This window comes from Macadamia integrifolia, unplaced genomic scaffold, assembly GCF_013358625.1.
Source record: "Macadamia integrifolia cultivar HAES 741 unplaced genomic scaffold, SCU_Mint_v3 scaffold1325, whole genome shotgun sequence".
Classification (NCBI taxonomy): domain Eukaryota; kingdom Viridiplantae; phylum Streptophyta; class Magnoliopsida; order Proteales; family Proteaceae; genus Macadamia; species Macadamia integrifolia.
The window spans coordinates 100,638-122,983 of NW_024868160.1; the positions used below are offsets into that span (position 1 = coordinate 100,638).

The 22,346-nt window shown below is 39.0% G+C and overlaps 2 protein-coding genes across 3 annotated transcripts in view; one reads left to right on the top strand and one right to left on the bottom strand.

Moving 5' to 3' along the window:
- LOC122063440 (plant cysteine oxidase 3) overlaps positions 1–368 on the bottom strand; it is a 19,695-nt gene extending 19,327 nt beyond the window's left edge. The window contains exon 1 of the mRNA XM_042627150.1: positions 91–368. Within this exon, the coding sequence (XP_042483084.1) occupies positions 91–205 (115 nt within the window). The 5' untranslated portion in view covers positions 206–368. The remainder of the gene's footprint in view (positions 1–90) is intronic.
- A 472-nt stretch (positions 369–840) lies between these two features.
- LOC122063442 (uncharacterized protein At1g32220, chloroplastic-like) lies at positions 841–21,444 on the top strand. 2 transcript variants are annotated; one of them, XM_042627152.1, is made up of 11 exons: positions 841–1,071; positions 9,479–9,569; positions 9,894–10,011; positions 10,131–10,219; positions 11,745–11,800; positions 11,886–11,941; positions 17,001–17,094; positions 18,395–18,474; positions 18,814–18,856; positions 19,923–20,014; positions 21,036–21,444. In XM_042627152.1, the coding sequence occupies exons 3-11, from the start codon at positions 9,898–9,900 to the stop codon at positions 21,207–21,209; spliced, it is 798 nt and encodes a 265-aa protein (XP_042483086.1). In that variant the 5' UTR covers positions 841–1,071; positions 9,479–9,569; positions 9,894–9,897; the 3' UTR covers positions 21,210–21,444. The 2 variants fall into 2 exon arrangements, with proteins under 2 accessions (XP_042483086.1, XP_042483085.1); XM_042627151.1 differs by lacking the exon at positions 9,479–9,569 and having other exon boundaries at positions 843–1,071.
- The last annotated feature ends 902 nt before the right edge of the window (positions 21,445–22,346 follow it).

Sequence of the window (22,346 nt, forward strand, 5' to 3'; positions counted from 1 at the left end):
GCAGAATTAGATTATAGAGTTAAAGAAACATTGTAATGGTACTGAACTAAAACGATTAACACTGAACAAGAAAGAGATGAAAGTCAATACCTAAAAGGGAGGAAAGCTTTTGGATAGCTTGAGAGGAAGAAGAAGAAGTTCCTGAAGGGGTGAACGCCTTCTTACAGAAGTCGTAAAGAGCCTGAACAGAAGAGATCTTCGTCATACTTACAGGCTCTGTGTTGTAACGCTTAACTCTGCCACTGCAAAATGCTTATTGCTTTGTTCCCTGTGAATATATATGAAGACCGGAAATCCCAAATTGGGAGAGAGGAGGGAAAATATTGAAACGGCCCCTCTTGCTAGTTACTGCACCTTCAATTTCTTCGAAGAGAATAACCATTGAAAATAAAAATAAAATATTACAGAATATTGCAGGGATGACACGTGTGAATTCTAGAGATAGCTAGACCGGCTTATGATCTATTGCGAAGTACCTTACATTTCTTAAGCTCCCAAGACATACGATGAGCCACATAGGAAAATATCGTCTGCAATTCCGATCTCGTACAATTCCATGTAATACCACTTTTAAGCGGTGACACGTGTATTGATACCAATAAAATGGTCCAGATCTGATTTAAATGTCTTTTCACTGATTTAATGTTTTATTAGTTGTGCCAGATCTGGGCCATTGTATTGGTATCAATACACGTGTTATCACCTGAAGGTGGTATTGCACGGAATTATACGAGATCGGAATTACAGACGATTTCAACCCGAGCCACATATGCTTTGAGACTCGTCTACTCTATCTCTGTGCCATGTGTCCCCTCTCTCTCTCTCTCTCTCTCTCTCTCTCTCTTTCGGTCTATAAAATTGAAACTCTACATTGCGAGTAAACGAGACCGGTGCGGAAATCACTAGGAATCATATAGCCTCCGAACTCGAGCACTTTCCGCGTTGATTTGGAGCTTTCAATTCTCGAAGTTTCTCTGAAACCCAGAAACGTGTTCAGGAAACGAAAAGATACGCAATGAAGACGACCGTGTCACACTTGTTTCATTCACGGTCATCATTGCCAAGACTCCAGTAAGTTCTTCCGTTTTTCGTGGCGATATTGATGACCCATTTCCTATTGCTGCCCTTTTATTGGTTTGCTCGATGAAATTATTATCCTGTTTTCAGTCTTTGTTGCACTGAGAAATTTGAATTCTCTGCTTAGAATCTTCTGTTTTGGATTGTTTTTTTATCATGAGGTTCTTCCAGCTCCTACTCTGGTAAATAAGATGGGTGATTCAGGGAAACTTGGAGGATTTTGACGCAAAAAATGCTGCTCAAAGTTGGAAACTCAGTTGCCTAGAATTCTTAGTTTGTTACTCTCCATGTTGATGGACTGCATTGGTCGCTTTCGTTCTTAATTTAAATCTTTGAATATGTTAAATGTAGTAGATTGATCTAACCAAGTGAATTCTTGGCTTTGTTTTATTTCTAGAGGAATGCTTTTATCCTTTCCATTTTTCATCACTCCCATTGTAGAAACAAAAAGCTATAATGAACAAATGAGAGTTGATCATAAAACTCTCTTTTTACAAGTTTGTGAGCGCCTCTTCCGTGGATGAAATGAATACGACTTCTCCCTTCTTCAAGCCATTTTCAGATCTTCAATTGATGTCTTTGTCTCCTTCTCACACAATGAGAAGAGAGGAGATAAAGTCTCAGTAAAAAATTTTGATTTACTTGACTTCTCAATTAAATAGATGAAGGCATTGTCTCCGTAAAGACAAGACTTTAAAGAGGACCATCACATTTTTTAATTTTGCTCCCTCACCCTCGCTTTATTATCAGCACAAGAGGAAAAGAAAAATGGGCTACCACTATGAACGCTAGCACAAGGAGCTTCTCCTCCTAAATTATTCCACCAAGTAGTCTCAAAATCTGCAATAGCCTTTTGACATGTGGAAGGCTTATGGACATCGAAATTATTTGTCATGGTACTGCCCTGCAACAAATAAAGACCATTCTTCCTCTTTTCATTTGTGTTTCTGTCTGTGCCCATGGACGTAGGCCAAAAGCAGAACCATGTAAAACTTTGCCTCTTTTGTGTGTGTTTTTCGTTTATGTATTTTTACTGCCATTATCTCTTGCTCCCTGAAACCTCAAATATTGATTTTAGACGTTCAAATTCCCAACAAGTGATATCAAAGCCGATCAGTGTTTCAAGTGGAGTTTCTGAGGTGGCAGCCAAATTCGAGATCGAGAAATGTGATGGTAAAATCAGCTCCAATCTTTGGCGCATTAAAATGCTTGATGAATACAATAGAATAATTATGGATATGAAGAACTTTGATGTTAAAATCAAAGAAGAAGATCAAGCTCTTATCTATTGTGTTTGTTACTTTCTTCTTATGAGCATTTTGTTGCTATCATGCTCTATGGAAAAGACACCATTAGTACAAAAGATGTAAACTCTTCTTTAAACTCTCAAGAGTTAAGGAAAAGGGTGTCTGAGAATAATAAATGTACTAGGACGAAAGACTACGTCTACAAAAAGGAAGAGGTTTTGAAAATAAAGGCTGATTCAAATCTAATCGAGATATTGAATGCTACTATTGTCACAAGAAGAGGCACATTAAGTGGAATTGTCCAAAATTTAAAAAAAAAAAAAAAAAAAAAGAAGCAAAGAGACAAATCTACTAATGATTATTCTGAATTTGCTGAAACTGTGGAAGACACCAGAGCTGTCCTTTCGATTACCATAGGAAATTTGCACTATGAAAAAGAGTGGGTTCTTGATTTAGGATGTTCCTATCATATGTGTCCCAATAGGGATTGGCTTGCCACCTATCAAGTTTTGAATGGTGGTATTGTCTTATTAGGCAATAATACGTTGTGTAAGATTGTGGAATAGGCACAATCCGAATCAAGATGCATGACGGTATTATCAGGACTTTGACTAATGTTCAGCTTGTTCCAGAGTTACGGAGGAATTTGATTACTTTAGGTATTCTTGGTTCTAATTGCTGCAAACATTCAGCGCAAGGTGGAGTCTTAAGAGTTTTGAAAAGTGCTTTCGTTGTGATGCAAGGAAAGAAGAAGAATGGCCTTTATTTGTTGTTGGGCAGTACCGTGACAAGGAAGAGTGTTCCTATCATATGTGTCCCGATAGGGATTGGTTTGCCACCTATCAAGTTTTGAATTGTGGTATTGTCTTATTGGGCAATAATACGCCGTGTAAGATTATGGAATAGGTACAATCCAAATCAAGATGCATGACGGTATTATCTGGACTTTGACTAATCGGCATGTTCCAGAGTTGCGGAGGAATTTGATTTCTTTGGGTACTCTTGATTCTAATCGTTGTAAATATTCAGCGCAAGGTGAAGTCTTAAGAGTTTTAAAAAGTGCTTTCGTTATGATGCAAGGAAAGAAGAAGAATGGCCTTTATTTGTTGCAGGGCAATACCGTGAGAAGGAATTTTGATATCCATAAGCCTTCCGCATGTCAAAAGGCTATTGCAGATTTTGAGATTGCTTGTTGGAATAATTCAGGAGGAGAAGCTCCTTGTGCTAGCGTTCGTAGCACTTGAGAGCCCCGCTGGGAGCTAGTGTGGAGAAGACTAGTATGGTGATGTTTTGAATTTTACCCACATAACAGGGAGGTGGATATTGTTGGTGTGGGCCCCGCCATGTGGATGGGTAACCTATTTTACTTTTTTTCCTCTCCTGCTAACAATGAAGAGAGGGTGAGGGAGCAAAATTAAAAAAAAAAGTGGTGCTCTTCTTTTAAGTCTTGTCTTTATAGAGACAATACCTTCATCTCATTAATGGAGAAGACAAATGAATCAAAAGTCTTTACTAAGATTTTTCATCTCCTCGTGATAGTCTCTTCTCATTGTGTGAGAAGGAGACAAAGACATTAATTAAAGATTTGAAAATGGCTTTGAAGAAGGGAGAAGTTGTATTCATTTCATCCACGGAAGAGGCACCCACAAAGCTGGAAAAAGAGAGTTTTGTGATCAACTCTCATTTGTTCATTTCACCGTTCCCTTGCCTATAAAGGAAGGGGGAATGAGGGAAAGAAGTAGAACATGAGGTGAAGGATAGTCCCTGTACTCATTTGTAGGATCTTTTGTTCTTTAGTGTTGATTATTCCTGGAAAAGGGAATTTAGAGGGAGATTTTGTAAATGAGTGTATTCCTTTTGGGTGTATATGGGTTTTGGGTATTTAGAGAGTGTGCTATCACCATTTTTTTTTTTTTTTTGTATTTATAATGTTGTTCACATCATAATGAATTTATTTTCCTGTCCTCGCCCATAGACGTAGGCTAAAAGCCGAACCACGTAAAGCTGTCTCTTTCATGTGTGTTTTCTGTTTGTGTATTTTTACTATCATTTTCTCTTGCTCCCTGAAACCTCAGATATTGATCTTGGGCATTCAAATTCCCAACGCGTAATGCAGAAAACAAAACAAAACAAAACTGAAAAAAAAAAAAATACTCTACCACAAAGCAAGGATATACATGGTTTCAACAAAGTGCCTACGTCCACGGAGTGATGAGAGAAATTTCACTAGCAATGGAGAAAGGATGACAAGCTCTCTTCCTCATGCCTCTCTGTGTTTACAAAGTATTTCTAGTAATCCTAATAACCCCCATTGCTACCAATTTATAGGTAAAACGAAGAGATACATGTTTTGAATTACCCTCATGAAACCCAAAAAATCCACTAGGCCTCAAGCCCGACGGGCTTTTAACGGTCTTCAGAGGCTGCCCCACAACCCAAACTACTGAATACAAGACATCAACCCTCAACAATCTCCACCTTGGCTTGGATTCTTCAAAGCTTAGATGAATATAGCATGTAAATGTCTTCATCCTTGTACCTCCATAAAGGTACGCAACCACACCCTTGCCATAAAGGTTTGCAACCCTCACTCTCAACAATGAGTCACATTAATCAGGTCGGCTGGTCCAAGCTAAGCTTGAACATCTCTGTAGGTTTGGTGAAAATATCTATAGGATTGTCATTTGTATGGATTTTTTTCAAGTGAATGCTTCCTTCTGACACGAGCTCCTTAATTTTTTTGAAACCTCACTTTGACTTGCTTTGTACTTGTATGAAACACTTGATTTTCTGCAATCTGAATTGTGTTTTGGCAGTCACAATATAACATCATACCTTCTTGCTCCATACCCAACTCACGAACCAAACCAGTCAAGCAGATACACTCCTTGGCAGCCTCAACTGTCACTATTTACACTTGTCTCTATCGTGGACAAGGCAACTGCAGACTAGAGCAATGCTTTCCACAAAATAGATCCACTTGCTAATGTGAATATATACCTTGTTATAGACCTCAGTTTTTGTAAATCACCAGCATATAATCAGCATTAACATATCCATCCAGTTTTGTGGAACTTCTCTTTATGCTAAACATGATTATGAGATCTGCCATTTTTCTCAAATATCTAAAGATCAACTTGATTGCATTCCAATGCTCATTTCTTGGATTATGCATGTAACTGTTAACAACACTGGCAACATGAGATAAGTCCGGCCTGCTACAAACCATAGCTACATGATGCTCCTAGCTGTGCTAGCGTAGGGCACCGGAGACATCTTCTCTATCTCCTCGTTTTTGGTAGGACATTCCGATTCAAATAACTTGAAGTGGCTAGCTAATGGTGTGCTAACAGGCCTAGCCTTCCCCATGTTGAAATGTTCAAGCACCTTGTTAACATAATTCTTCTGAGTTATCCAAAGTTTACCTGCACTTCTATCTCTGTGGACTCCATACTTGGGATTCTTTTAGCAGTACCTAGGTGATACACAAATATAACGGTCAACATATAATTGAGAGAGATGATATCATGTGTATTCTTGGTAGCAAGGAGCATGTCATCAACATAAAGCATTAAGACTTAAGAGAGTATAATATTCTCATCAGACACTTTAAAGTACACACAACAACCATACTAGTTTCTTGAAATAGCCAATCCTCACCATAAAAAAGTTAAAGCACTTGCGTCACTGCCTAGGAGATTATTTGAGTCCAGATAACAATCTCTTAAGTATGCAAACATAATCTTCTTTTGCCTGCACCTAGAAGCCTATAGGTTGCTACATGAAAATATGTTGCTCCAAATCGCCATTCACATCAAGCTATTCAAGACTTGGCGTACCCAGTGTACGAGGCTTCCACCACTTCACCTTCCTTTGCCGATGCTATTTCTTTCTTACTAAAGACCCACTTACACCCAATGACCTTTCTTCCCTTGGGTTGATGGATAATCTCCCGGGTCTTGTTCTTTTGTAGGGACTCCTTCATCATGTCTATCATTCATTTATCACTCTGCACATCGCTTATAGCTTCTTGGTAGGACGAGGGGTCACACGTACCAATTGTGAGGGCATAGGCTACCATGTCCTTAAAATGTATCTCAGAGTTGCTTTATGACTACTCTTCCCTTTACCTTTTGCCACATTGTAGGGTTCACCTGCTAATTCTTATTGTTCTAGTAAGATGCTAGATAATTCTTCCTTTTTATGTTTTTTTTGCTCATCTAGCTCCATATGTACTAAAGATCTTTCATTATCACTATCACCTGCTTGAAGTCTATCATATGACTATGTAAGAGTCACCAAGCACAACGTCCCTAGGGATTACAATCTTTTGAGAAATCAGATCTCAAGTTTTGAATCCCTTGAATCCAAAAAATATGCATTGCTTAGACTTTGAATCTAACTTAGGACATCGCCCACTCTACACATGCACATTGGCTAAATACCCGAAAATCCTCAACGTAGAGTAATCTATTGGCTTTCATGTCCACAACTCCTCTAGAATCTTACAAACAATTGTTGTAGATGGTAACCTATTGATAATGAAACATGCATAATTCACTGCTTCTGCCCAAAACTTTTCTCAGCTCTACATTCAATCTCATACTACAATCCCATTCTAGAATTGTCTTATTCATCCTCTTAGCCACTCCATTTTGCTGTGAAGTATCTAACACAATGAAGTGACATGCAATCCCTTCATCCTTACACAAATCTAGAAAAGGTTTGTATCTTTACTCCCCTCCATTATCAGGTCTCAAGCATTGGAGTTTCTTTCCTACTACTACTTTCCATTGTTTGAACTTTGTAAATACCTCACTCTTTTGATTTATGAAGTAGACCCAAACCTTTCTTGAGCAGTCACCAATAAAGCTGACGAAGTATTCTGCCCTACCTTTGGATTTGATTGGTGAATACCTCCATACATCAGTGTGTACATAGTAAAGTACATCTAAGCTCATATTATTTGCAAATCTAAATCTAACCTTACACTGTTTACCGAGAGACATTACTATAGAAGTTCAGTTTGCAAGTCCTTGAGCAAGTTTCTTTTGTGAAGCTCCATCATACGCCGTTCACCCATATGCCCTAACCGCATATGCCACATATAGTGTCATATGCCCTATCATTATATTCCCTATTAGCCTATAAGGTTTCTAGTCATTTGACTTTTCATGACAACCATAGCTCCCTTACTAACTTTGAGAACTCCACTTGTTGCTATATACTTGCACATTCAAATCAAAGGCCCTCGAAGATAATAAGTTCTTCTTTAGTTCTGGAACATGTCTACCTCTGATAAGTTTATTACTATCCCATCAAACATCTTAATTTTGATAGTTCTTATTCCTATGATCTTGCATACCGCATCATTCCCTATAGAACGGATCAACCATTATATGATTTGTATTTATCAAAATAAATTCCGTGTGGACAAATATGGTAAGAACATCCAGAATCTAAAGTCTAAGAATTAAAGTGTATATTCTTACTTGAACATATAGAGAGAACATTTCAATCATCTTCGTCCAAGCTATCAGCCACACTAGCTTCTTCAGATGCTAACCTTTCTTTTTCAAGTCTTCCTTCCTTTCCAAACAATATTTCTTCATATGGTCTTCCTTCTTACAATAATAAGTGAACTTGCTCTTCACCCCTCTCAATTTCGTCCAACTCCTACATCCAGATCCCTTTTGATTTGATGTACGCCTTTCTTGATTCTTCTTACAATTTCCGAAGAGACCTCCTTGAAATTTAATAATATCTTCTTCCTTGTGTTGTTGGATATAAGAGCAGAAGTAATTTTATCCATCTCAAGAGTGTCCATCCCATAGAAGAGAATCTTAACAAGGTGATCATATGATATTGGAAGTGATGCTAACAAAAGGAAGGCCTAGTCTTCATCTTTGATCATTGCCTCAAGGGTTGCGTTGAATGTGTTGAGAAGTCTAACAAATCAGTACCTTCTTCCATTCAAAGAGAATATAATTGCTTCCTCAAGAACAATTTTTTTTGTTAGGATTTCATCATGTAAATACTCTTGACTTTCGTTCAAATTTAGGAGCATATCAATATCCACCATGTATTGCAGTGCATCGTCTAATAGGTTCAAATGAATACTGCTTACCGCTTTTTACCCCATCTTTACCCACTCATCATTGCCCATCTTTTCTGGCTTCTTCAATTTCCCCTGCAAAGCCTTAACCAAGCCTTGTTGTATCTGAAGATCCTTCATCTTTCTCTGCCAAAGAATGAAATTGTTCTTCCTTTGAACCTCTCAATGTTGTACTTGATGCTTAAGTCATTTCCTGTTATCGTGATAGCAAGCACTAGAAACGGAATAACCTGGAAGCTCTGCTATCGATTGTAAAAATGAAAACCTCTACACCATGCAGAAAACAAGATGAAACAGAAAGAAGGAACAATCACCCAACCACAACACAAGGATATACATGATTAAGCAAGGGTCCTACTTCCTACATCCACGGAGTGATGAGAACAGTTTCTCTAGCAATGAGAAAGGGTTATAAGCTCTCCTCCTCATGCCTCTTCATGTTTACAATGAATTTCCAGTAACACTAATAACCCCCATTGCATCCAATTTTTTGGGAAAACGAAGAGATGCAACTTCTCAAATTACCCCTCTCCCGCGTGAACTCTAAAAATCCTCTAGGCCTCAAGCCCTACAAGATGCCTTTGTATGATATAGCATGCTGCCTCCTGGGTTAATCCTTGAGTTTAACAGCCCTTCGGAGGTAACCCACAACCCAAACTACAGATTACAAGACCTCAAACCCTCAACACCCACCCCACTTCTCCTAGTTCTTTTTCATTCCTATTAAACAAAGGATTCGGTTTTCCCATTTTTAAGAGCCAAATACCAGTAGAGAGAAATGGAATTTGAAACTACACCAAGCATCCAGTCTCTTGTTTTCAGACCCTCCCTCTTTCCTTTCCATGGGTTTCATCAATTTCTTTAGGACTGAGACCACAACTAAAGGGTCCAAAAGTGCAATATTGGACTGTTGATAGAAATCTTTACAAGAAGAGGTGTTTTTCTGTTGTTAGCATGAAACAGCCAATAAGCTACAATAGCTAATCTTATGGATTACCTACTTCATGGGAATGTTATATATACTAGTCCTTTGTGGCAGGAAGGAGCAGAATCTTACATTCTGATCTGTTAACTTCATCTTCTGTGGGAAGCACCTGGACAGAGACTTCATGCAAGCTTCCAGCTGAACGGTAGTTTACCCTATGGTGTCCGGTATTTACTTTTATCGTAGTCGACCTGATGATTATTAATGATTATTGTAGACTGACAACCTTAGAACGTACCTTTCCATTTTTTGGGCATCAAAAGCATGAGTAATAGTTAATTAGTCCTACTATTAAATATTTCCGAATGTGTGGAATCTTATCATTATAGAAGCAGCTTACTTTTCATTTCATAACTCAATCTCATTCAGATGTTCTGAATTACCTTCTTCTTACTATCTGGATAAATTTTTGGTGTACTTTTATGCCTGATTTTATTAAAGCCTGGTTTTCTTGTTGCCACTGGAACAGTGTAATGGCTACATCCAGGCATGGGAGACTATTAACAACAGATTCTAGCAAGGTTGATGAACCGTTCAAAGTTGAGGAAGCCGAGACAAAAGATGTCCCACCACCTCCAACAGAGAAGGTACTTTGTGGTCTGGACCATAGTTTTAATCCAATCACTTGTTTATCCTCGACCTATAATTGTGTGTGCCTCTCAGTTTTGTTTTTCCATATTCTGAACTCTACTTACCTTTGATCCAGTTACTTGTGTTGGGGGGAAATGGATTTGTTGGGTCACATGTTTGCAAAGAGGCACTGGATCGTGGTTTATCTGTCTCCAGCCTGAGCAGGTATTACATTGCTCTATGAGGGTAAATCAGTTTGGAGGTTGAAATCTGCAGCATATGTTTCTTTTTCCTGTGGGATGGAATTTAAGAAAGTGCATCATATGTTTCTTTTCTATGGGATGGAATTTAAGAAAGTGCAACGTTTGTTTCTTTTTCCTATGGGATGGATTTTAAGAAAGTTACTTTGTCATATCTTATAAATTTTCAGCTGTATTCATATATAAACTCTGGCATAGTTATTTGCAAGCACATGAGTGCAGATTTGTTTCAATCTTCATTTAGGTATGTCATATATGTTTTAACCCATAAGGTTTGGTTTATGTGCTTTCTTCATCATATTCAGACCTTTATTCCTAGTTAAAAACCTTGTGCTGCACTAATGTACTGTAAATGATCAGTTTGAATGGAGGTAAAATACTGAACATTGTGTGCTGCATAGTTGTCACGATGTCTAAGCGACCCAAGGCATTGGAGGCCTAGACGTAAGGAAAAATTGCCTAGGTGACCAAGGCATCCAAGTCAACCAAGGCGCCTGGACACCTAGGTGTCGCCTTGACAAATATATCTGTATGATAATAATTTCACTTGCTTTCCAGACAAAAGAAGGGGGCAGGAACCTATTTATTTGTTGCTGACCAATTGCTTTTGTCACAAAGTGATTCTGGAAGAATTCCATCAAATTTTAGCTGTAGAATTATAAACATAACCCGTTGGTTTCTGTACTGGTAAGTGTTTACACTGACTATCATGAGTCAAATGTTAGCCCTACTAAATTTCCTAGTGTGTATTTGAATAATGCTTGTCACGGTATTTGCTGATCCCTGAAATATAAGTATTCACATATTGTCCAACCTCTGTTCTATATATTATAAATAATTAAGTATCAGTCGCACAATGCTGTAGTTTTCCACATGACCTTTCATTTTTATATTGCTTGGGTTCCAAACTATTTGAGATCTGTGATTGGTTATTATCAACTCAATTCATGGGAATCATATTCTCAAGATAACATTCACAGGCTAGTATCTCCCTTCCTCTATGCACCCTTTGGCTCGTGCAAAAGATTTACCATGATTCAACCAACATATTCAAGACAACCCAAAACATTATTGGAGAAGGGCTCTTCGGAAATTGAGGCTGACATATTTGGTTGAAGACCATAAGTTGTCTTCAGTTCTACTATGAGTTAACCCTTTGAGATGAAGAGGTAGAAGAAGACATCTACTCTTGTAAATTACAAGGACATTTTGATTATTTACATAAAGCCCTTGTTTTTATAACTTGATTCTATTTTATCTCTTTTCTTAATCAAAATCCAGTTAGTTACTAAATTTACTAGCCTTCTGCCCCTGCCATTGCTTATCTTCCTTGATCAGATTCTGAACTTACATTACTTAAAGAATTGCCATTGTTTCCTTATATTTGAATTCTTATTGCTTTGGTGAGCCCATAGTAACGAGGGTTATTGAACTGTAGGTTGCATTACTTTCATTAGTCAGGAGTCGTTGCTAACTATTATTTCTTTTAGGTCTGGAAGGTCATCTGTACAGGATTCTTGGGCCAATAGCGTGGTCTGGCATCAAGGTTTGCTGTTAGATTTTTTCTTCTCTCTCTTAATTTCTGCAGCTTTTGACATTTTGACAAATGCAGTGACATTCTTCTCCCACAGGAAATCTCCTTTCACCTGATTCATGGAAGGATGCCCTAAATGGAGTGACTGCAGTGGTATGTATCTCCTGGCTACCGTAATGGAACTTGACTATTAAACGATAATATTTTTAAATATGAAATTAACTGAAAAGAGTATAATGTATATGATATATTGAGTATGACTACGACTGTTCTATTTTTCTTCTTTTTTGTTTTGTATAAATGGATAGATACTCTTCGAAGATATTATATACTATAATGTGTTTTCTTTTATGAAGAATTGAATTTTATTTATGTTACATAATTTCCCATTCTAGGGTTGTTGGGGATTTTCTTGACTTATTCAATAAGAGGGTGGTATGACTTAAGGGGAAGAGGATGGGAGAGTCTGGGCATTGTGAACAGGAACTCTCTATGTCAATAATTGTTCAAAGCTGCCTCCTATACTTATTTACAGAAAGAAATCTTTGTACTCGGTCTTGATTCTTGGCCTGGATGAGATATCGCAAATTATTTAGCTTCCCTAAGGATTAAAAAAACTATTAATGCTATGGAGGTCCTCTCCAGATCCCTTCAATCCAAAACTGATGATCTCCTCATCTCTCCAATCCCCAAATGCAAATCCATTGGCCTCACCCATCTAGCTTTTGCAGATGACTTTATGATCTTAGACAAAGCTGACCACTGATCCATCGAGTCCATCCTATCCTCCCTCCATCTCTTTGAGTCCATCTCTGGCCTTTGCATTAACCTCCTCAAATCCAACATCTTCCTCTTTGTTGTTTCCACCAGCACAAAAGCCAATCTTTTGCTCCTCACCGGCTTCTCCCTGGGTTCCCTCCCGGTTACCTATCTTGGCCTCCCTCTCATTTTCTGTAGGTTGATCGCTCACCACTACACCCCCATGCTTGATAACATCCACAAGCGATTTCAACTTTAGAAGGGCAAGCTCCTCTCCTATACTGCTCGCCTGGAGCTCATCAGATCAGTTCTCCAATCTTCCTACATCTACTGGTCAGATGTCTTTGCCCTCCCCAAGGTAACCATTAAAAGCCATTGAATCCCTCTTCTGCTCCTTCGTCTGGAAGGGGGAGGAAGCTTCCAATTTTCTCTACCCCATTAGGTGGTCCTCGGTTTGTATGCCTAAATCCGAAGGTGGTCTTGGTATTAGAAGGATCAAGGATGTTAATTCTGCGGGCATCCTCAAGCTCATTTGGAAGATCGTATCCAAGCAGCCCGGTATCTGGGTCTCTTGGGTATATTCTTCCCTCCTTTGTAAGGATTCCCTCTGGACTGTCACTCCCTCAAGCAATGCTTCTTGGGTTTGGAGGAAAATTCTCTAGGCCAGGCCTATTGCCATCCAAGCTATTATCTGTAAAATTGGTAATGGATAACTGGCACCCGTCAAGTGTCCTCCATCTTGTGGGAGCTAGGACGGTCTACTCTTCTGGTTTGCCCAAGCTCTCCCAGGTTTCCTCCATCATTAACAATGTTTCCTGGGAATTTCCTCCACATTCCAACCCTCCCATCCCGCTTCGATCCTCCCTTCCCCCCCTTCCCCTTATTCCGAGGGATGATCGGGTTGTTTGGACTCCCTCCTCCTCTGGTGCTCTCTTCCTCCTCTGCTTAGCAGCTTGTCCATACCCCCGGTACCATTTGTCCCAGGCGAAAATCGGCTAGTTCAAATTCCATATCCCTCGCCACAGCTTTACTGTCTGGAGAGCCCTCTCCAACCGCCTCCCTACTCAAGCCTTCCTTATCCACTGGAACATCCCCGTCCCCCCCTCTTGTTGCCTATGCTGGAATGGCCTTGAGAACTCTGACCATCTCTTCTTTGAATGTCCCTTCTCCTCTTCCATCTTGAAAAAAGTCCTTGCCCTCTGCTGGCCTTCTTTTCAAACCCACCTTCCCCTGTCCCGTGAATGGATTTGGATTCACATGACCTTCGCTGGGAACACCATCTGAGACACCGTCGGGAAGCTCGCTTTTGGAGCCACCATTTTTCATATCTGGATGGAGCGCAACCTCTGTAGATGGACGTCCAATTCCAGGTCTTTTGACAAGATTTGGAAGGCCATCTACTTTGAGGTCTCAACCAAGCTTGCTTTGATGCCGCTTACCCCGGTGGCCCGCACCCCCAGGAACTCCCTCATTGTCTCTTCCTGGAATCTCCCCACCCCCTTTATGTCTCCCCTGATGCAAATTAATTACCAAAATAGGCTTGTTTTATTAGGAATAAGCCTAGGGTTGAGTTTCATACATGTTAGGCCTTTGATCCCATGTGTTTTGAGTGTAATAGACCACTTTTATGGGTCTAAAAGGGGGCTCTAAAATTGAGTACGGAATTATTAGTTAGTTTCCATTTTCATTAGTTTCCTTTTTAATTGGGCTTGATTTGAGTTATATTTGTTTCCTTAGGAGTCAAGTTATTAATTGAATCAAGTCATTAGTAGTTAGTTTCCTTTTTCAACTAGTTTCTAATTTCAGTTTTTAGTAACTATTATATTAGGAGAATATTTGGTTTCCTTTTTGAGGAACCTTCTATTTTGTAATTCCCTCCCCCATTAATATTATAAATAAAGAAGAGGAGGCTCCAAGAGGTCTCTTCTACTATTCTTTCTTTCTTTTCAAAGTTAATTGCAAGGTTCTTCAAACCAGGTAAGGGATCTAAATTGTTTTTGATTTCTGGTTCTGGAAATCTCAAGTTTCTCTCCTGCTGCCCCTATATTGTTCTGAAGATCCAGCCAGCCGATGGCCCTCCCCTTTTGATTGATTGTTGGGTTTATTAAGAGGGAGGTTTGACCTTAATTTGGGACCAATCAGACCATGGGTTTATCTGATCTGAGGTGTTAAATACTTCTGGCCGACTGTGATTCTGCCCAGATTTCAGATCTGGTTTGACTTACCTGCTCCTGTGGTATTTGTTTCTGATTGTGGCTTATCTAGTAATCTATACCTGCTGCTGGTTAGTCTACTTGCTGGTGTAATCTCTGTTTTCAGAAATTCCAGATTCTGGGTTTGAAAATTCTGGTTTTCAATGACTGTTGACTGATTACTTCTGGACTGTTGTTGCTGTCTAATATTGGGTGATTATTGGTTGTTCTTTGGTTTAACTTTCCTACAGTCTTGGGTCTGGTTTGGTTGTCAAATCTATCCCTACATTATCCCCCTTCCCCTTCGTGGGATGTAACTTTCCTTTGCTGACCTTCTTTTGCCCTTAGGGGTTGTATATTACCCCCCCCTATTTTTCTCCCTCCTTAGAATGAATTTCTTATTCACCCAAAAAAAAAAAATTATTAATGAATTATTGTCTCAAAAACCAGATTTTGTAATTTTGGTCGTTCTTGTGGTGTTGTGCAGTGAAGACTATTGATTTTCTCAACCAATTTTCTAGTATCTGCATATCAATCTAAACTTCACGAATACCCTGTTGTGGTGGCTGGACTTCTTATGCAGGACTTGGCTAGATTTTGTGCCTCTTTTTTGTTACATTATTCTCAAAATATGTAGAACTCAACTCAATTAAATCATGCCAACTAAATGGGGTTGGCTACACAAATCCTGTTTTGCCACTTTCAAAGACATACTGGTTTTCAGCCCTAACCCATGCATTCCTTTTGCCAACACTTCTCCCAAAGTCCTTCCTGCTCTTTTACCTTCTCCGAGTTGAATCATATCACCCTTCCTTTGTTGTGCATTAAAAGATCTTCTTGTTACCCATGCCCATGCTTCTTGAATGAATTTCTCTTAGCATGTATCAAAGCTGTTCCTAAATTAACTCTAGGGAATTCATTCCTTATCTCATCTTTTCTAGCTTTACAACTCATCAATTTCGGCACCCTCATCTCAGCTGCTAATTTTATTTATATGTTGTTTCTTCACCACCAAAAATTCATCTCCACACATCATTATTGGTTTTATAGTTGTATACCATAAAATTTTTCTTTATAGTTGAATGTGTCGATTACACAACACTCTAGGGGCACCTCTTTGCCTCATTCACATTGCTTTGCTCAAAAATTTAGAGAGAAAATACTCACGTGATTCTTGAAATCATAAAATTTTCAACATAATAACCATGTTGGTCTTATAACCATTTAAAATAGAAAACATATGCGCACGGTTCTTTCCATTTATACACAATGCACTAGCTCCCATCTGTTCTTTGAGTACTAACCACTGCTATCATCCTTGTTATAATCGTTACTAGCAACTTTCCCTGTGTGTGTTACTGAGATTTACTATGCGAAAAGTTTCCAATGCAAGCGTCTCTTTAGGCCTAGCAAGATGGGTGCCTTGATTTGAGCCATGTCAAGGATGGGGATTCTAATTGAACCACTGCCTGGATAGAGCACATCTACGCTATCTACGTGTCAAATTTCTGGCCCCACCTCAACCATGTGGCCCACCATTTATTTGATTCATGCACTTGTATTTTCAAGTGGTCCAAATATTGAACTTCTAATTTGAACATAATCAATAGAGAGGGCTTTTCTTATGGGGCATGGCGAAGTCTTTTTGGACCAAACTTATGACCTTGAGTGGGGGAAAGGCCTGAGCACAATTTTCAGATGTAAGTGTAACCAAAACTTCCACATGGTAAATATTGCACCCATCTTGCCAAGCTTGGCAATACCACTAATCCTGCCAACCCAGCCCTTATCAAACTATCTTCTTGAGTTCTACAAAACAGTTTGGTTGATCCACTGAATTGTATGGCCTCAAACGTATCAAATCTTCTTTTGTAATTTCTGTCGTTGGCTCTTTCTTCAAACATGTACTTTTTAACATTTTTAAGAACTATTCTATGACATGACAATATGTAAAGCTCCATTTGGGCTGAAACTTTCCACATGTGTGAATTGCAGTCCACAGAAGTTTGAGCTGCCAAATAGCAATTTTCCACATGCTTAGAGAAGCTTCTCTAAATATTGTACTTGAGAGAAGCTAGTGTGGTTCTTGGTGTTCTTGCATCTTGTTCATCTGTATGACTATCGTATTTTAAACTTGTTTTCTTCCTTTTTCCTCTGTGGAAGACAGCATGCTATTCCTTTAATTTAACCTCAATTTTTTTAGATATATTCTCCACAGAAGATGGTGGTTTACCCATTTAATATTGTTTAAAAATTTGCAGATATCATGTGTTGGAGGTTTTGGCTCGAATTCACATATGTATAAAATAAATGGTACAGCAAACATCAATGCAGTAAGAGCTGCAGCAGAACAAGGTACACTACACTCTCCTTTTATACTATTTGAGCGCCAACATTTAGAATAGTTGTTGGTGAGTTTTATTTGCTAAAATCAATGGGAATGGGGAGTAGTGGGACAAGGAAACAAATAGTGGAACATATAATGATTTGAATATGATTAGTTATGTTACCTTCTTTATTATATGGAATCTTCTGCCAGATTTTTCATTTTGTTATGGCAAATGTTTCCCTGGTTGGCAGACCATGTAAGGGGGTCCCTAGTCAGGGCACCTGACTCTACCACACGGAAGGATAAAATGGTAATTTTCACCATTGGATACCTAGGAGATGCTCTTGATAGACCACATGTCAAATTTTCAGACTCATATTCAATCATTTACCCCTTGTTATGCCATACTCTCCAATGTATGTCCATTCATGATGCACCCCCTATGTCGTCCCTTGAACCCATGTCAATTTATGGATTTTTCTTTCATTTGGTTTGCGAAATTGCCATCTCTTTCAGGGCCGAAACTTGACATGTGGGTAGGACTTAGGAGACCTTGGGGTCTACCTGTCCAAAATTTCATCCCAATCTAGTCTGCCACGTGGTAGTAGTAGGCAAGGTTCAAGAATTCATTTTGTTCCGGTGTTTCAGTAATTTTAAAACCACCGAAATTTCGTTGAAATGGTGTACTTTTTCCCATGTGTTTCGCTGCCCATTTTGGGGGGATAATGGCTGAAGTGGACGAAACTAGCGAAATGAGCGAAATGAAATGACCGAGATAGCCGAAATTTTGATAAAATAGTGAATTTTTTCGGCCGAAATGAGCGAAATTTCGAAACAAAATATGACCGAAATTATGTATTTTTATATTTTGCATGCCATTACGTCTCGGTAAAAAAATATATATATACTGAAATATCCTAGATTTCTGCGAGTTTTCGAACCTTGGGGCAGTAGGCACCCGACCATGGCTTAGTTATGTGGACCGCCAAAGCAGAAAGCTTTCTCCCTTCTGTTATTTAGAGTGAAATATGCTTAATACAATATCATGGTGCAAACAATATCATTGCACTGGAACCAAATAGTTAGGGTAGGGCTTCTCTTTTGATTGTGTTGAGAATGGAATATATGTTATTGTAAAACTTCTGTTAATGAGCTTATTGTGTTGAGAATGGAATATATGTTATTGTGAAACTTCTGTTATTGAGCTTGTTCATTTAGTATCAACCTCTTTGATGCTTGCTTGCTGCTCTGCTCTAATTTTCTATGCTTTTATGGGATTTAAAATCCCTTAATTTGACTTCTTTATTCCTTCGTTCATGTCTGTAGGTGTAAAAAGATTTATATACATCTCCGCTGCTGACTTTGGTTTGGTGAATTATTTGCTGAAAGGATATTATGAGGGGAAGGTACTCCCATTAGCAGTCTATTAATACAGTGTGGAAATTGTTATGAATAGTTAACTCCAAGGTTGGTTGAAAAGGTATAGAATTGGCGGTGTTCTCCACCCACACCACCCCCACACCCCCCCCCCCAAAAAAAAAGGTAAAACTCAATGATATGAGAGGGGAAATTAAACATTAAGCAAAATGGAATGGAGGTCAATTTGTGAATCCTTTAGCACGGTAGAATTTATCATAAAATTTCAGTTACTGGAGCACCAATATTTCTGCGGTGTCTCAGAATTTTCATTTGTTTTCATCATTTTACTCATGGAGATTTTGCCCTGTGAATTTTAAGTTATGCAGAGAGCTGCTGAAACAGAGTTATTGACAAGATTCCCTTATGGAGGTCAGCTTTCTCATTCTCACTGCTCTGAACTGTTCACTATTCTTATTTTGTTGTTGGTAGAAGATTTGTCATTTGTATCTGATTTGCTAATAACATAGGATGACACTTTTATTTGTGAACTTGAGAACTAATGATCTCTTATCATGAATGCACAGCATATTTTCCTGGTAATCATATAGTTAACAGAGTTAATGAAGTTTCTGGTTCCCCCGTCCCTTCATTTTCTCTTTCATAGATTCTATTTTTGGTAGGATTTCCTTGCTTGAAAATTATAGTAACTATGTGTCTTTGATTAATAACAAATTTAACATTTGAAGAATTGAAGTAATGTATAAATATTACCTTTCAAACCAGAATAGAAATTCGTTGATTATGCAACTGCCAACTGTATAACATTGTTTCCCTCTCTCCAGAAAAATTGACAACCCACACGGAAAGAAACACAACTTGGAACTGGCAGTTATAATTTATTGAATATCCCTATTTGGAGTCTGATAAAGATACTTAACTATGAAGCTTCCAGTGAAATGTCAAGCTCTATTAACAGGCTATCCTGCAATAAATTCTCTGTTATTGTATTTTGATTCAATTACATCCAATGGTTAACATGTGAAGGAATTGGAAACAATGAAACCTTCAAACATACAAAACAGAAATATCAAGTGCTGTGGATCTATTTCATTTGCCATTGTAGTTGTCAGGCATCCAGGCACCTTCTTGGGTCTTAGCCGACAGCCTTGTTTGATAAAGGCAACCACCTTAGACACCTATAGGTGTTGCCTTGTAGTCTTGTGACAGCATGCCTTATATTATGTTAATTTTTTGACACTTCATGAGTTCAAATTGATTTGTGTATTACTTTGTCTATACATACACACACACACACACACACACACACATATATATATATATATATATACACAAACAAAAATGGAAAGGCCCATAGCTTGAGAGGTCTCATGTTGTTTGAGCCTCAATCTGCTATTTTCACGGATTTCCGTCCTAACGTGATCCAACTGACATTATATATATATATATATATATGAATGTGCATTTTCCTCTTCAGGTGTCATTCTTAGGCCAGGTTTTATGCATGGGACTCGCCAAGTTGGGAGTGTTAAAGTTCCTCTAGGAGTCATTGGATCTCCATTGGAAATGGTAAGATGTATTTGCTTCATGTACAATATTTTTTTGTCATCATATGAAGTTGGGTGGCCTGAAGTTTGTATTTTTTATGGGGTTGTGCTGGGCTTCAGCTGTAAACTATTCTGGCCCCATTATGGGGGTCTTGCACAAAAAAAAAAAAAATTCTTGCTAAACCTTGAAAAATAAGACTGCTTGGTTACGTGGCCCTTGCACCCAGGCACATGAGCTTGCAAAATTATCATTTCACCCCCTATGAAATAAAATAAAATCCCATCCATATATATATATGCCCTCTGCGTGCTCGCATTGGCCTCTACGCTGGTGCAGGTGCTACGTGGCCAAGGTGCATAAAAAATTGAAGCTTTTTTTTCCTCTCTTTTTGACTCAACATAATTGGTTTTCACAGTTATCATGGGTGACCTGTACACCAAGGGGTATTTATAAGAGAAGAGGGTGGGGTGGGTTTAGCGTATAGAGTTCGATCCCAGGTCTTAGCTACAACTAGCACAATGCCTTACCAGCTGAGCTAGCCAGTAACTTCAGAAAACCAGTCGAGCCCTAGGTTGGTGTTTTCTAAACCTTTACTCAAAGGGAGTTGGTAAAAGTTTCCAAATACATGTAACATCATTTATGATAACATCAGCTCGAGGCTGACAAAGCCCTTTATACACATGAGAGTTCACTGTCTATTTAACAGAGTCAGTGTGAAGCCCACATTTGTTCCAAGGAAATCAATGATAAAGTTAGGAATTTTTTTATTGGGCCAACCTGAGTTCTCTGCCCAGGAGCATAGCATTCCCTGAGGCTCTCTCATCCCACAACAGGGGGTTCAAATGCCATTTCATTTGCGGGGAAGAGAGAGACACACATGGAGGGTGTTAGTATACGCATGGTTCAGGAGAGAGAAAATCTTACCATTTATTTTATGGTAAAAGGCTGGGTATGCTAGCGGTATACCCAAGTCTGTATCTATCTCATGTTTTACATGTTCTATCATTCATTTAACATCAACTACTGTGGTAATTGGATGCAGGTTCTTCAATACGCAAAACCACTCACTCAAGTCCCACTTGTAGGGCCACTATTAACTCCTCCTGTAAGTGTGACTTCAATTGCCAAGGTTGCAGTCAGAGCTGCGACAGATCTTGTATTCCCTCCTGGCATCGTAGACGTTTACGGCATACAACGCTATAGCCAAGCAAAGTGAAGGAGTCTCCTAGTCATTTTTATTTGGCCTGGATTTCCTCAGTAGATAATAACACAAAATCCTTGAACCCCAAATGTTGTTTTCATTATAAGCCAGATTGAAGATTGAGGCTTCTTTTGTTGCCTTAATCTCTGTGAGGCAATAAGATGCAAGTATGTCAGTTTACCATTGCCTCTTGTATTTCTGTTCTTGGTAGTATGCATGATTCATTATCTGGAGGGGGTCCTCTCAAAAAGGTTTGCCGAGATTCCTTCTCCTCATAGTCTCCTGCGTGTGCATCCTTAGAAGCTTATCTCCCTTTAACTTGGATGCGGCATGCAGGAGTTCAGTTGCATCAATGATCTAAGTTGGAAAATATCCATAACCATCTATCTATCAATGAGACATCTTACCACAGGGCAATGCTAATGAGAGGACTGCACTAATATCTGGACAAAACTCTGTCCTCTCTCTTGAGATTCCTCCGACGCTCTTGATCCTTTGAGCATGAGCTTGATATTTGGATTCGAGTCACAGGAGAGAGGGATTAGGTTTCTCCCTTTTCTGTCGAAAGAAGGCACCATCTGGTCTAGGATCCTTAAATGTCTTTCCCTTTCAGTTTAAAGAAAGTTTGACTCAACAATGGTAAGGTAAGCTCAAAACTTTCGATAAGTTCAAAGTTACGGGCTTGGAAGATGTTAGGACGGACTCTTCAGACATTGTGTGGTGAATTCTGATCTCAACTTAATCTAGTAAGTACTGTTAACCTTCTATGACAATGGCAGCCGATGAGCATGTCGTGGGGGTTACAAGGGGAGTAGGAAGCCCACTGCCTAGAGGGCGAAGGGGGCAGTCTCTCGACCATTTTTTGCAATGTTTTACTTGGAATAAGCAAATCTCATCACAAAAAACCCCCAAAATATTGAGGAATTTACAGGGCTCTCCATTGGACTTTGGTCCTATACTCCTACCATAACCCCCTCTTCTGGTCTCCTGAGCATCCATCAAGGTCTTGCCCATAGCTATCTGGGTAAGCGTCACATGTTCAGACGGTAATCCAACGGTTATTAGTGCCTCGTTTTCTATGTCTTTGTCAGCACCTCATTCTCCGTGTCTTCTCTCAAAACATTGGATCACCACCTTGATGCTCGCCCAGGT

Bases quoted from the DNA above. Each gene is read 5' to 3' on its own strand.
- LOC122063442 (XM_042627151.1), top strand. From the start codon at position 1,016: ATGAAGACGACCGTGTCACACTTGTTTCATTCACGGTCATCATTGCCA. The intron at 1,072-9,893 runs GTAAGTTCTTCC...CCACTGGAACAG, and splicing joins TCATCATTGCCAAGACTCCA to TGTAATGGCTACATCCAGGC. The intron at 18,475-18,813 runs GTACTCCCATTA...TAAGTTATGCAG, and splicing joins AAGGATATTATGAGGGGAAG to AGAGCTGCTGAAACAGAGTT.